General features: G+C 36.4%; 1 protein-coding gene across 3 annotated transcripts in view; it reads right to left on the reverse strand.

The window, feature by feature from the left end:
• Positions 1-1,254: 1,254 nt before the first annotated feature.
• LOC117667019 (acyl-CoA 6-desaturase-like) overlaps positions 1,255-16,169 on the reverse strand; it is a 32,928-nt gene continuing 18,013 nt past the window's right edge. For all 3 annotated transcript variants that reach the window (XM_034420163.3, XM_034420165.3, XM_034420166.3), the window contains exons 5-13: positions 15,950-16,051; positions 12,737-12,862; positions 9,326-9,386; positions 7,933-8,009; positions 7,642-7,739; positions 5,694-5,790; positions 5,012-5,091; positions 3,839-3,964; positions 1,255-3,562 (exon numbers count right to left, since the gene is read on the reverse strand). In XM_034420163.3, coding sequence (XP_034276054.2) covers positions 3,511-3,562; positions 3,839-3,964; positions 5,012-5,091; positions 5,694-5,790; positions 7,642-7,739; positions 7,933-8,009; positions 9,326-9,386; positions 12,737-12,862; positions 15,950-16,051 — 819 coding nt within the window. In that variant the 3' untranslated portion in view covers positions 1,255-3,510. The remainder of the gene's footprint in view (positions 3,563-3,838; positions 3,965-5,011; positions 5,092-5,693; positions 5,791-7,641; positions 7,740-7,932; positions 8,010-9,325; positions 9,387-12,736; positions 12,863-15,949; positions 16,052-16,169) is intronic.

The raw sequence follows: 16,169 nt of genomic DNA on the forward strand, positions 1-16,169 counted from the left end.
TTTTCTTATATTGGATTTATAAAAAACATTTGCAGGAGTTGTCACATTGGAATTACAAAAGGGGCCTGACAAAAATGACAAGAATTTTGCGAGAAGAGAGAAAAAGAGTATGAGAAAGCAGATGTTAGAACTTTCTGTGATGAATTCAAAGATGGTTGGGAGAAAGAAGAATGAATACAATTCAATTTATTTGATCAAAATTAAAATAATGAATTGTTCTTTCTGTTGGGATTAAATGGTTTTCTGATTGGGACTGGATGATGATGGTTATTTCTGCTAATGTTTAATTGTTTTTAACTGGGACTAGACTCTATTTGAATAGAAGAAATGGAGGATCTTTTAAATATAACTAGATATAAATACAAACAGGTTCAAATTGGGTGTACCAGATAAAAGTTTGTAATACTTATTTCTGCTAATGCTTACTGGGTTTTGCTGATTAACATGGACATTTTAGAGACAGGCTTATGGAGAATAGGGTGAGATGTGGAACGAAGAGATGTTTGGTTGTATTAGTAATAACCTGTTGAGTATGCTTGCTGAGGATACAGGGAGAGGTTTTTTCTTTTATCTTTTTTGTTCCTTTTCTTTCCCCTTTTTTGCACTTTTAAATTTTTAAAATGTCTTTCTGTACTATGTAGTTGCATTAGTTTTATCTGTATAATATAATTTTCAATGAAACTATTGCGAAAGAGAGTCCAACATTTCATTAGCAAAAATTAAATGCCTTTTTGCTCATCATTCAGTTGGATTTCTTTGCTAGTAGCATACATATATTTAGTGCACTTGATTTATAATTTTGAAATCCTTGAATTGAAATTTCTGAAAGTTTCTATTTGGTAACACTTCTTAGTGTTCTGAAATGTCCAAGAACTGATTCACCAAATACCGGTATATTGCCTTGCCCATCACAATGTCTCTAGCATTTCTGGGGAATACATTCACATGGACTTATTAATTTCTTAAATTAGCTTTTTCCCAGAAGCTCAGTGTGGTATATGTGGATAGGTAACTATATTCAATGTTTTAATCACAAGAAACTTATATTGTATGTTAGCCAAGGTAACTATTTCCAATATAGACACACAATGAGTTTCAGGGCTGATTAAATTACCTGAACTGTCTAAGACTCTAACTAGATGCCAGCAGAACTGGGACAATTTCACATATGGTCAAGAGCTACATAATTCAATTATTAGTTTTTACTTTTAAAAAAATTGATTTTTTTTTTTTAGTTTGCTGTCATAAGCTCTATTTTTAATCATTCAAACTACTTTTTTATCCTCTGCAAGTAGGGATTCCCTGTACTGAGAGAATCACAATTCTCAGCAGGGATAAGAAATAAATGAGAGAAAACACATCAGTTGCAGCTGGATTGCTTCTAGAAATTGAACTTCTGATGCCATAAAGCGATGAGGGAGATTGTCTTGTTTTGGGATTTTTTTAAAATTTCATATATAGATGCTTTTAATTAGCAAAACTAACAGAGGAAATTATCTATACAACCACAGAAAACAAAGTCAAGTGTCTTCTCAATATATAAAAACAAACAAACTGTTGTCATGAATTGTAAGTGATTAAAGTAATTCTTAAAAGGCCTCTGGAATTCCACATCAGGAATAAAACTAGAGAGATCTTATATTATTTTGATTTTGGAAAACAGACTAGGTGACTGCACTCAGATTTAAGGCAATATCTATATATCACACTGTCTGACAAAGTTTGTCTACTTTTGGTCCTTTTAAAACATTGGCCATGCACTGTAAATGGTTTCTTTAAAAAACCGATTCCCCAATGAATTAGATATTGTAAAATAGACTGATTAAGAGGAGGAAAAAATGCCAGTGATTTTGTTTGCAATTGTATATACAGTAGTAATTAAGAATTACCATGCATGGAACCTGAAGCAAATCTTTAAAAGTTTCTGTTTAAAGCAAGCATGTTTTATGTCAGTTCTTGTAGAAATTGTGACTGAACTGAGCAATGATGCCAAACACGAACTTGCTGGTCCTAGTGTAAAAATGTAAATGTACAGCCCATTGTTGTTACTAATCAGCTGTTTAGGCATGGAGAATGATAAACAGACTTTCCTGTTTGCTCATTCTAAAATCCATTCTGTTAAGTGCAGCTGTCTGTCTACAGCAATGGCTGGTGAACCATGCATGCACATCTATATGCACAAAGTATCTCTTATTTGGTTAGGAATCTAGTTAGGGATACACACATAGCCCAAAGTTGGTTTAGGTTGGTTGATCCAGTGTAAACAGGCATTTGAATTGTTCATTGAAGAGAGAATAGGAACTAACCTCCAGGAGGCTCAGTGTAAGTGAAGCACATTAAATTTTCTTCAAACAGTATGACAAGAAGAGGTAGGGAAAATTCAAGAAACATATGCATATGCAAATCCCTACCAAGTTTTTATCCAAATTCAGAGAAAACGTTTTGCAGCTGTGCTTGTGTGTGTGTGTTGGAAACTGAGAACAGAAGCTTCATTTGATAAGAGACAATGCTTTCTTATTTGATTTCTTAAAAACATTAGAATGTAAGCATTTTCACCTGACCATTTTGGAAAAGGAGAAAGGTTCCATTAGATGTCTGATAATACTTAGTTACTTGATCTTTAATTTTTTTTTTTTTTAAATCAATGGGTGGGATTTGTTCCCTTAGATGGAATGTAAGCAGTTTTACCTGATAATTTAGATATTATTCTCTGGATTAAACATATCTCACCCTTTCCTCCTCTCTTGTGCAACCATTATTAAGGAGAATAAGTCCTTAAATTTGTTTACAGTTCATTCTTTGAAAGAACCAACTAAGCTTCCTGTATTTAATGTGGATCAAATAGATAGCTGGATTCCCTATAACCCAACCATCTCTGTCAGCTTTTTTAAAACTGTGTTTTATAGAACCCTGGAGTTTCATGAGAGACTAAGGGCAAGAAAAAAGTCCACTCAAACACAGCCTATGGTTGTCTGCAGCAATTTTTCCATGGTACAATGGAAAGGGTGGGGCTGTTTGGCCGACATTCAAAAACTCCAACCCCGTTGGGGAGGGATATTTGCATTTATTATGAGTCATTGCTTTACTTAAATTTAATTGGGTTCTGAGTTTTTTTTTTTCAATTGAAAAAATCCTGAAGAACTTTGAAAACCCCTGTGGTAAGAGACAGAGCTGGAACTATAACAGCAAGACTTAGGAGAAGATACAAAGATCAACTTTCTCCTTCTTTCACACCTTTGTCTGTTCTCTTTAAAAGGTCCTAACCTTCTGAGCTACCCTGTGTTGAATCTTTTCTCTCTTTTTTTCCCAATATCTGACACATCTGAAATTCCTTCTGATTTAAAATAGGTTCCCTCAATCTGCCTTAACTTCAGTTTGACAATACAGTACAGGAAAATTCTTTCCAAATGTGTGTACACATACAGACTGAAATCAGACAAGAAGAATACATATTACCCCTTTCCCCAGCCCTCCCCTTTGCTAAGTCATTCTCTTCACCAAAATCCAGCTTCATTTATGGAGATAAGCATCCAACCACAGCGCTCCAGATTTCTTTAGGGATCTAAAGAGTAAGAAGACAGGTATGAGATTCCAATAGTATAACAGAAGTCTGACTGTGTAAGCTGACCCTGAGCTTTCTCCCAAGCGTGAATTTATAGTAAACACTTGTAAGAAAGACAGAGAACTCCCAGATCTATCAGCATACAGATTAAGTATTTCTGCATTTCTGTAACCCATTAGTATATAAATATGGCTGGCTGGCGTTATGAAGTTGTACTCGTGTCTCTATGCTCCCCAAAAGATAGAACAGACTGACAATCCCTATTGAGTCTCTTACCCAACAATGTCTGCAAATGCTCTCAGAAGAGGTTTTTCTTCATAAGGAACTTCATACTTGGCACACAGGGACTTTACCAACGGTGCTATCTTATGGTAGTTGTGGCGTGGCATTGTGGGAAACAAGCTCAAATAAAACAGAAGAAGAAAGCATGAGGAAAGCGCAGGAGCAGCAGTTCTGGGGGACATGCCATGCACTATAGAAATAAACAGAGCCTAGTCTGTTCAACAGCCGGATGAGATAGCTGAATCCAGAAGCAACATGATGGACTGTATTGCTTCAGCATCTAAGATATGAGTACATCCCTTTGAGGCAATACGGCAAGCTTGGCTGGAGCCCAACATCTTTTGCATTCTCTCTCTCTCCCTATCCATATATCTAGGTCATTATATATGCACTTGTATTGTTTATATATACTTTAAACTGAAACTGTGAGGAAAGATTTCGTAATCTTGTTATTTTTTTAAATTTGTCCAGAAGACAGCAAGAGCTTAAAGCTTTGAAAAAATGGGTTTTAAAACTCCATGGGATTTTTTTGGGTGGGGTGGGGTGGGGAGAAGGTTAGTTTTTCCATTTCTAATTAGATGGAATATTTGGATGTTTTATATGGAAGATCACTGGAATGGTCAAAATGATCAAAATTCAGATGCTTGGCAATTAGTTCATACTTATGACCATTGCTGTGTCCCAAGGTCATGTGATCATCTGTTGCAACCTTTTGACAAGCAAAATCAATGGGGAAGTGAGATTCATTTAACAACCATGTTACTAACTTATCAACTGCAATCATTCACTTAACAACTGTGGCAAGAAAGGTCATAAAATGGGGCAAAACTCACTTAACAACAGAATTTTGGGCTCAATCTTAAGTCAAGGACTACCTGTACAATAGTTTTATGTACATTGCCTTTTATTTATTTATTAAATTTATATGCTGCCCATCTCAGTCTGCAAAGTGACTCTGGACGGTGTATAAATTTAATAATTATTACATATGCTTGTACCATATAAATTTAATAAATATTACATATCCTTGTAGCATACTAAAATTCTATGGTTATTGCTGTTAGCCAACATTTTTTTCTTATTCCATCTTCTCCAAGGTGACTATTACATCTTGTGCATGTATTTTCACTGCCAACGTACCTTCAGAAATAAACATTGCATACTTACTGGTGCTCTATTTGAAAGTTTAGATGTCCACTGAACCAGTCATTGAAAAAAGACTGCTCAATATTGCAAGTAGCTACCAGCTGTGAAAGAAAGGCAATTGTGAATTCCAATAAATCTGAATTTGAAAAGAGGTTAAGTTCAAAATCATTACTTTTTTCTTTTTGGTAAAGTCTGCCATTACAGTACTGTGGACATGCTACAATCTATTACATGGTGCAATATGACTGCACAGTAAAATGGTAATCTTTTGAGTTCTTCAAAATAGTGAGATATTGCAAGAGGCAGGAAATTAAGAAATAATATGTTTCAAACAACATTTGGAACAAAGCAGTGTAGATCTGAATTATAACCAGCTTCATGTTTTTAGAAAAATAGGTCAACCATTGTTCCTTTGTCTCAAGATGCCAGATTAAATTGATATTTGCAGTATTAATGATGACTAAGGATTTAGCTACATTAAAATTTTGCTAAATTAAATCCTTAACCCGGTTTAGTCTGCTTTACAAGAAGTGTGGAGCATGGAGGAACATTTTCGTTAGTTTCATCAAACCTGAGATAAAGTCAGTAGGACACATTTCCAGTACTCTACCAGATGATCCCAAGCATGGTTGCTCAGAAACTCCCCTGGACTCGGTGACACTTATTGCCAGGTAGGAATGAGATTTCAGTAAAGAAAGTTCACCTGGGAGCTGAGCCAGTCTCTGTGCTTCTCACTATCAATTTCCATTGGAATATGATTCATCTGAGTAACCCAAACAAACCAATGGCTTTCCATAAACCTAAAGAGCAAGAAAGAGAGAGGGGATTGAGCTCAAAAGCCTGAAAGCTGTAATCTAGAGAAACTATGGCCAACAAAAGGGTCAAAGATTAGGTTTATGTCCAGTAATTTAATAATAGGTCAGAACAGTATGGAGAGTCTTGAACTTCCCACATTTTGTAGGCATATAGTTGGTCTCTAATATGTCATTTGCCTTTATTTTATTGATTTATATGTCAAATTTCTAAGTCTCCCATCTCCAAATTACTTTGGGTGGCTTCAGAAGATTTTTTTAAAAAGACAAGCATAGATATATAGGCACCCAGATGTACACAGATTATATAACAGCACAGCAATCATCTGAAAAACAATACATTGCAATATATATTTACATCATCCACCCACTAACCCTCAGCCCCTCCTGAAACTTCTAACTTACAGTAAATCCTGGAAGAAAAAACAGGTTTTTAGAGTCCAGTGGGAAAGGGTTATATGTGGGACTAGCAATAGCAATAGCACTTAGATTTATATACCACTTCACAGTGCTTTTACAGTCCTCTCTAAGCGGTTTACAGAGTCAGCATATTGCCCCCAATAATCTGAGTCCTCATTTTACCAAGCTCGGAAGGATGGAAGGAAGAGTCAACCTTGAGCCTAGTGAGTTTTGATCTGCCAAATTGCAGGCAGCTGGCAGTCAGCGGAAGTAGCCTGCAGTACTGCATTCTAACCACTGTGCCACCACAGCTATTTATATCCATCTGTTCAGCAGCATTGATTAATGTCGTTTTACAGGATTTTTCTGCTGTAAAACCTAGGTTTTGGAATACCTTATCCGTCAAGATATGCTGAACTCAACTCTGCTAGGTTTCTGGAAAATGTAGAAGTCATGAATGTTTTTTGGGGGGGCCAGGAGGTAAGTTGAAGCCAGCGTGGCTGTGGCTCCAAGTTCATTGTAGATTGGCTTTTACCAATCAGTTGCCTTTCTAGGTTATTTATTTATTAACTGTATAAATAAACTGTACTGATCTCACTCTGCAAAGAAACTTTTAATACTGTTTAGACGTTATTGTGGATTGTGTTTTAATGCATTCTTAGCTGTTTAGAGTTGCTATGATATAAGCAGTCACTCAAATCAAATCAAATCAAATCAAATCAAATCAAATCAATCAAGGATAAGTAACTACACATTAGAACAATTGATAAAATCAAGGAAAGTCATAGGAGGGAAAATTCCAACAAAATATTCCACTGCTGGAAAGTGCAATGCAGAAAATGCCTGTCTACAGCAGAAACAAGCACATGTCGTCCTCACTGAACAACCATTCATTCAACAACCAAAGTTATGATGATACTGGACAAGGGAAAAGAAGATAGGTCCTTTAGTTGCAGCCATTGCAGCATCTCCACAATCACATGATCACAATTCATAATTGGCTCCTAATTACAACAGTGCAGCATCCTGTGGTGACATAATTGCCATTATAGTCTTCATTGCCATCTTTCAATAAACCAAGACAAAGGGGAAGCTGGCAGGAGATCGCAAATGGCAATTACATACCTGTGAGTTGCTGCAACAACACAGGATTCACGTAACAATGACAACTGGGACTGCCATTACTGCCCTCATAAGTCAAAATGGTCACGTGAAGTCATACTTTACCAGCCACATTGCTTAGCAACAGAGTTCCCTGTCCCAATTACCATCATTAAGCAAGGACTTATATCAGCCAGTCATAATGTAGTCTTCTTGTGCACAAACATTGGGCAGATTTGTTTGGAAATAGATGAATCTATAACTTATCTGGTCTTGAACTTCTCAGACTGTTATAAACCAGCAGAAGTACCTTTTAAATGTTTTAGTAGCTAACCCTACCTGACAAAGGTGAGGAGAAGCAGGGACCCAAGAAATCCATAAAATGGGATGTAGGTGATAAAGTAGCGTACATAGTAGCTGAAGGCCCATGCCAGGTCCTAGGAGACAAGGAAAACATTATACATGGCAAATGCTATATGTCTTTTATCCCTAGGCCAACAATTATTTATTTTCCAAAGAATATGCATAGACACCTTGCTTCACCCCCTCAGCTGAGATCTTCTTCAGATGAATTTTCATTTCATGCAGAGAAATGAAAGCAATAAAGGGCATGTGGGATTTTTCACTTACCACCCAGAACTTGTGTTTGAACATTGTTGTGAAGATTTGCATTTGGAAATATACTGGAATAAGGAGAGGTGGGAAAACTGTAAACAAAACAACACGCATTAGGGGAAGCAGGCAACACAAAACATAGAATGGTGTCCTGGGACTGAAAAACAACATAAAAATAAATGTCTGCAGTGAAGCTGTCTCTCTCTCGCTCTCGCTCTCTCACTCTCTCTGAGAAAGCATATGGCAGTAAATGATGAGAAATGCTGTGTACGGCTCAATATTTTAAGCTATTAAAATAATCAGGACTTGTGTTTCCAACATGATACCCTCTGGGAACCAATGTGCCTACAGACATCTCCCCTCTTGACCGTATGGCTTCTGGCCCACTTCTTTAATTTTTAAAATATTATTTAATTTATAAAAAGGAAATGAGAATGCTGAAAGCAACATAAAACTCTAGCATCAACCATTAACAAGAATGCTTGGCACAGCTACTCTAGCCCGCCTCAGATAATAAACATGATAAGTGGTGCAGCCCTGAATTGGGATGGAAGTGTATCCACCTGCCTTTAAAAAGACACTGGGGTAAGATTAAGTTAAAAAAAAAAAAGATGTGGGTTAGTTGAGGGAATTGTGAGGGTGCTCAATAGGTGTTTCACTGTACTTTGATTTCAATTTTAAAATGTTTACAGCTTAAAATAAGAGCCGAGGTGGTGCAGTGGTTAGCTACTTCAGCTGACTGCTAGTTTAGCAGATCAACGGATCAAATCTCACCGGCTCAAGGTTGACTCAGCCTTCCATCCTTCCGAGATGGGTAAAATGAGGACCCAGATTGTTGGGGGCAATATGCTATTTAGTATACTGTCTTTGGTGTAAGCCGCCCAGAGTCCTCAGAGAGTGGGCGGCATAGAAATATGAATAATAAAATAATAAAATAAAAATAAAATACTGTTTCCAGTTCAAAATGCTCCATCTAAATCAGAAACAGTTGTTCTGACTTTACAGGAAATCTTTCAGTGCTGTTCCAATGATTCTGGAAGTGTTCCAAAGTTAGGCATTTTTCAACATCCAACTACGGTCAGAACAACACATTCTCCCATTGTGAGTGTGAAACATTTTAAATTCAAGATGCATTGCCTGTGCCCAGCAGCAATTTGTGCTTGTCATGATGGCCATTTTGTATTCTTGAAGTTAGCCAATTCCCAGGACTGTGCTCTGGCAGTTTCAAATATGTCCACTTCCCAAAAAGTTTAGAAAGAGACAAGGCTTCTAACTTACAAACCAGTTTTAACATATAGGGGGAAAACTTCAGTGAATTGATTGTAATATCTGTGTTGGGGACAACTAATGGAAAAATAAGCAGGAAATAAATATCAGCTCTGCCTTCTGTATAAAGAACTATACTTACTCAAAAAGAAGTATTCATGTTGATGATTATAAGGGAAGTATTTCAGCTTCTTCTTTCCATACTGAAGGAGAAGACAAAAACTTTTCAGTGCTGACTATTCAAGACAATAAAACCCTAATTTGGTATTATACCACTAAAATTATGTTAGATGAACAACAGAAAAAAATAAGATTTCAATGACATTAAATATATTAATTTTGATACAGACACAATTTGCTGTACCTGTTGGCAATATTTTTTTTAAAATTGTAGGTATTGTAGTTCTAAAACATTCATATTTCTAAATCTAAATACTAGAAATTTACCTTTGTGCTATTTCAGATGACTTCCACAGATTTCAATATTTTTCATTATATTGCTTCAAAGAACTGAGGTTTATATAATACAGAGGGGATAGTTTTAGAAATAATAATATAATCACAGATTCAGCAACAGCATTGAATGATGATGGGGGACATTTGAACTTTGGGAGAAAGTTGGGGGAGGGCTGGTGCTGCTACAGAGAAGGTGCTAATCTGGAGTCCTGATTGATGATATTGCTTCACTGACGAATGGAGCATGCCAACCCTGCCAGATTGAGCTGACTGGGTAGGTATTATGGGACACTGGTGATCCCTCAAGTAACCAGGCCCTTTGCCATGTAAGCCTTTATAGCAGTGGTTCTCAACCTTTGGGTCGCAACCCCTTTGGGGGCCGAACGACCCTTTCACAGGGGTCACCTAAGACCATCGGAAAACACATATTTTCAATGGTTTTAGGAATAATTTTATGGTTGGGGGTCACCACAACATGAGGAACTGTATTAAAGGGTTGCGGCATTAGGAAGGTTGAGAACCACTGCTTTATAGGTTAAATAGCTTCAGAGAGAGTATGTAGCCTGTTGCAAAATATTTGTCACAAAAGGCAAATATTAAAATGTTCATCATGAAATGGAGAAGTAACTTTTTAGAAAGAATATCAAAAGGATTCTTAGACAACAGAAAAGCTGCATATGATCAAGGTCTCATTTTTATTTTGCTACTTATGTCTAAGTGTGGTAAAAATGCTCCATATAACAAAGCAAAGGAACAAATAGGAAAGAATAGTAGATTCACTGACTGCACACAGAGAAGGAAATATTCATATTCAGAGAAACTAAATCACTACATCTGCATTTCTTCATCACAGATTGGACAAATCGGGAATTAGTTTTTTTCCATTATGAGCTACTGTGGCACAGTGGTTAGAGTGCAGTACTGCAGGCTACTTCTACTGACTGCCGACTGCCTGCAATTCGGGCTCAAGATTGACTCAGCCTTCCATCCTTCTGAGGTGGGTAAAATGAGGACTCAAATTGTTGGGGGCAATATGCTGACTCTGTAAACCACTTAGAAAGGACTGTAAAGCACTGTAAAGCGGCATATAAGTGCTGTTGCTATTGCTATTATAAGAAAACAAGGCTAACACATTATTATCAAATATGAGCAAAGTAGCAGTGATCTTTCCTGCTGCTTTTCTTTGACTTCTTCTGACTGGCCTTGACATTCAAAGCCACACCTCATAGGTCATGAGCTCTACCTCCTGAAACTTTGAGAAGGTGCTGATCTGCCTCAGCTGGCTGCTTCATTTCTCAGCAAATGGCAAAGTGAAGCTATCAAAGCAGAGGCATGGCTTCCCCACTCCAGATAAGTCAAAATGCCAAGCTACTTTATGAACCTGCTTTAATTGTATGATTTGATCAAAGCATTTTTACTGAAGCATCCCACTGAGGCAAACAGATAATTTTGAAGATGGAATGAAAAAATCATTATGAAAAAATAGACAACAAATAAGTCCTGAGTGGAAATAGGATGGTGGGTGATAGTGGGGAATTGAGAGGAAGAAAAACTGCCTAAAAAACAATCAGACAAGGTTGACTAATTTGTTCTTATGGGCCTTTGGAGTTCAATTTATTACATAAATGTCACATTTTGTGGAATGTATTTAGCTAGTTACAATATAAAAATATTTTAGACTGTATTGCAGTATTTGCTTAATAGGCACTGGAATGTATTGCACTTTCAAAGTTGCTGTAGCAACCATGGCCCAGGTTTCCAACTGGAATCAGTTAGGACAGGAAGCTCTCTGATTTTCCTAGCTAGAGTTCATTTTTGTTCTAGAGAAGAGCAAAGTGTCCCTCAAGGACATGTCTATCACAAGGGCACACTCTTCTAGCATTGTCCATAGGAAATATACCATTCTAAGGAACCACATGATATTGTTACTTTTCCTTGCTGATCTACACAAGGCAAAACTCATCTGGATTTTATAAGTCATCTCTAGCTGAATATGGAAAGGAAACTTTCTTAGAGAAAGTGTAAACAGAAAGTAGATCTAACTGGGTCTTCTGGTATATTGCTGCAGGACTTGCAGTAAATGGGCAAGGTTCTTTGATTTTGATTCTCAGTGGGAACCCAGATTGGGGAAAGAATTATGAACAGGTTTTAGTTTGGGATTTGGAATTTCTGGACTCTGAACTCTTTAATTCTAGGGTATGTATTTTGCACCAGGCAATGGATACTGGAATTTGGGTTTTCAAGAAGCAGCAGAATAAATGTTGCATCTCTGAATTCTACTATGGCTATGCCATATCATTAGATATCAAACCATCCCAAAATAGACTTTTTGATTCAGAAAAAGTTGGTCACTTGGATATCATCCTACCAAGTAGTTAAGAGATTTTCAATATAGTTTAGCAATAGATAAGAGGCAACTTGGTACTGTATATTAATCTTTATAAATGAATTGAAATATCACTAGGTGACAAACTTCAATGCTTCTTTTTTTTCTATAGAATTTGGGTAGCAATTTTATTTTAAAAAGTAAAAACAAACTATAACAGAAAACAAATAAAGATATACTAGTTTTGCTTCAAAATAATTCATCCGTCAACAGATTGCCCTTGACATTAAGTGAAAAGCAGCTAGTTTGGTGACATACAATATTGGACATAAAATTGCAGCCTTTCTCTTACCCACCTGCTTTTCTAATTTATCACCTGTATCAATTATTTCACTGTGCCTACTAAGGTAGGCAGTTCTCTAAATCAGCTCTCTATTCAGTTAGCAGTCCTAGTAACATGATTCTGAAAAAGAGTGATGCATTGCACCATGGCTGTGAGTTTTGCCAGCAAAGGGAATTGATAATAAAGCTCTCCAATATGTCATTCTGAGGAACCCAATCAGAGTGATGCAGATAAAGCAAGAGAAGAGGACTAAGAGGGGGCACACTTGTTACAGACACTGGTTAACACAAGCGTCTGCAGTATTCCTTTTTCTACAAGGAATTATTAATTAAATTTTTTGCCTCGAGGGCTAGATTTTTCTGGGTCTCTACTGCCTCTGGAATTTTCTTTGGATCTGAGGCACTTGAATTCACATATTTTTATCTTACCTCCACAGGTTGGGTATCTCCCAAGACAAAGAGATGCAGCATGTTCACATCTGGATCTTTCTTAAATATGTTTGGCTTTGCATGGTGCTGAAAGTGCCGGTGATTCCACCAATTTGCTGAAGCACCCTATGGAAACATATGGAGAATCCATTTTTTAAAGTACTGTCAAGGTCATCATTTGAATACCACCAAAGATGGGGATTAAAAATGTAAGACCTCCCCTTGATAACTTTATAGACAGACCATTTGATTTTCTTGGCAATGACACAGTAGTTCTCCTTTGTTTCTGAGATTCTTTTGATTTCTTTGATTTCGACAACCCTATGGTTGCTGGTTGTCTCTCATCCAATACAAATCTGAGCCCATTTAGGCTTTCTGAGATTAGCCAAGATCAGTGAGGTACTGTCCCTTAGCAGGACAATTCTTTCATTACAGGTAATAGTTTGTACTTTGTATTCAAGATGATAAATATTTATGAAACCAGCTGAAAAAAATATAGAGTCCCTTATAACTCTTTCCTCAAAGTATCTTCTGCAACCAACTAATACTTGGCAAGCTACCAAATGTAAATATAAAAATGTTTGGAGACCTGCCAAATAAGGATTTCTCCCTCCTTTGATAAGAGTTGCCAAAAAAAGCATGGCATGGAATGGCACAATGGTAGAATGTGGAATGTTTATGGTACTTTAGATCACTCAATAGAATTTGAAGACAATTTTCTGGTTGTTATTTGAGAATTGCAACATAAAAAAAAATATTCTTTCTGCTAAAATTACAGAAAGATAACACCTTTTATTAATCTTTTGTCCTTTAGAAATGGGCTGTTAGCCAGAAATCCTCCAGAAGATTAAATATGTTTTTACACAATAATAAAGTAGAAATAACAATTAATAGAATTACATATGCAAAAAAATGGGGCAACATGGGATCAGATAAGAGCCAGCCTATGAACACAAACAGAAGAAATATTGGCATTTACTATGTTACAGTTAATTATTATTTTATATCTTTGATATAAAGAAGATAATTTTTGGAGAGGTGCTCAAAATGCATCATTGGATCATATGATGTGCTCTTTTGTTACAATGGTTCCCTTTTGCACAGAAGTTGTTTCATGTATTACTTTTGTTCCAGAAGGTTTATTGTTTTTATGGATCCTCATATTCTTTTCAATTCTATACCAGTGGCTTGGAAACAGAAGGACAATGGAAATAGATACTGCATGCTTTCATGATTACAAAATAGAATACTCCAAAGTTGGAAGGACACCCATTCTTCATCAATTATACAATGACTTAAAAATGTATTCTCTTTCTGCTATTTAAAAAATTGAATTGCCTATATTACTTTATGGTGTTTTATTTCTCATTTTGTAATGGTTGTTTTCCAAATAATATGATTTTGTATATATATATTTTCCTCATGTATATATTGTAATTTTCAAAGAATTGTGAAAAGCCAGAAATTATGTTTGATTTGATGCATATAGTATGTATGTGTGAGTGTGTTTGTATGTATGTATGTGTGTATATATATATATACATACAGAGATACACACAATTTAACTATATATTATATAGTTAAATTATTAAATTATTAACTATATTGGTATTAAAATACAAAATAAACTTCCTTCCATTAAAAGTGAGGGCCTGAATTCAACACATTGTTGCTACTTAACTGCAAATTTTGTTCCTTCCAACTAGATATACATATCCTATATTTCTTACAGAAGTTTTAACCTGACCCCCCCCCAAGAATATCTATAGACAATAGTTAATAGATCAATTGCATTGATAAAGCTGTCCTCTATGAATTGAACTAATTTCCTCTAAAGCCATTGAAGGTAGTAACCATTAGAGTTTGTGATTGCAAATTCTACAGAATAATTACAGCTAGTCCTGTTTAGCAACTGACTTGTTTATGCAAATAGACTCTAAACAAGTTGCCAATCCCAATTGTAATTGCTAAATGTGTTATATGGAGACTTTAAAACAAAGCTGCTCTAAGTATTCTTCTAATCAACTTAAAATAGATGACTTCTGTTTATTCATTTTGTGCATTCTTTGTATTGTCATAAAATCACACTGGAAGTAGCCATAAATGTCATCTAATCTATCCCCGGCTCAGTGCAGGATCTGTTAAAAAACATCTCTGAGAGAAGAACATGCAGCTTCTGACAAAAGGCCTCTAGTAAAGAAGAACCACATGTTGTAGCAATCTGTTCTATGGGTTCTTTAGTACAATCAGGAAGTCATCCTGATATTTAGCTTAAACTCCTTCCTTGTAACTGTCATGCCTGGGAGCCATATTACCTGTGTGCCTTGAGGATCCAGGCCTGCCACAATCATACCGTGGGAAGTTGGGAGGGGAGATTGCATGAGTGAAGTAGAGATAGCCATAACAAACTTCTCTAAGAGAAGTTCAAGGCCATGGTGTCCAGCAGCTGTGCAAAGAAGAAATTGGAGGATGTCTTCTGTTCAGGAAAGAACTGATTGGAGCTGTGTGGACATGTGGAAGCTGTTGGCAAATCTTGAACTTTCTTGTGGATGAGGAAAACCCGGAAGCTTTCAGATTCGGGTTTTCCCAGATGTGCCAATATGACATTCTAATAAAAGTTAGCTTTGAGGAACTTCAAGCTTCTGAGTTTGATTTCTTTGGAGGTGTTCCTTGGAACCCTGACAGTAACTACAGCTCTTAGCATCTCTCATTATTGGCCATGTTCCCTGTTTTGTCTTGCCTTCAAGACAAGCGTTTATTGACCATTACTATAATTAACTTATCCTCACGTAACTCTTTCAGCTTTGGTTTCTGGATTATAAATTCTTCTCATACAAATGGATATGAAGTTGGATCTAGCTAAAATGATGACATGATGATTGCAAAGAAAGGTATGCTCCTTCTTCTTTAGTACTGTTTAGGATCTATGAATGCTGGTTATCAACATAAAATTTTCTACACAAACTTTTCTAAAACGGATTGCTCATTTCTTACTCTGAAGCAAATCAGGTAGGCTTGATGCTAGAATTTAAGAATGAAATATAATCAACTGGTTCTCTAAATTGTCCTGAGTTGGGAAGCCCATTTCCTCTGAGTACCTCCTATCATAATGATGTGAAAGGCCCAGAGTTGTTTCAGAAAAGAGTGAGCAACATAGTCTCATTAGATCTTGATGCGATCATTCTATTGTAATTTGACAGGCATAGGCCTTACCTTCAAGTGACCAATCACAAACTTATGAACTACATGGTTCCATACAGGCTTCTCAAATACAGAGAGATGTCCAAAGTCATGCTGCAACCACCCAGCCTGGGCCTGGAAAGAAAAGAAAAGGATTAAGACGTGCAGAAATTTTAGCTATTCTGGTGGGGGCTAAATGCCATCTATATATCATCTTGTATTGGTTCTCTTTATATGCTACCGCTCTTGTCAA

The sequence above is a fragment of the Pantherophis guttatus genome, chromosome 1, assembly GCF_059756535.1.
Source record: "Pantherophis guttatus breed Tessera chromosome 1, ASM5975653v1, whole genome shotgun sequence".
Taxonomy (NCBI): domain Eukaryota; kingdom Metazoa; phylum Chordata; class Lepidosauria; order Squamata; family Colubridae; genus Pantherophis; species Pantherophis guttatus.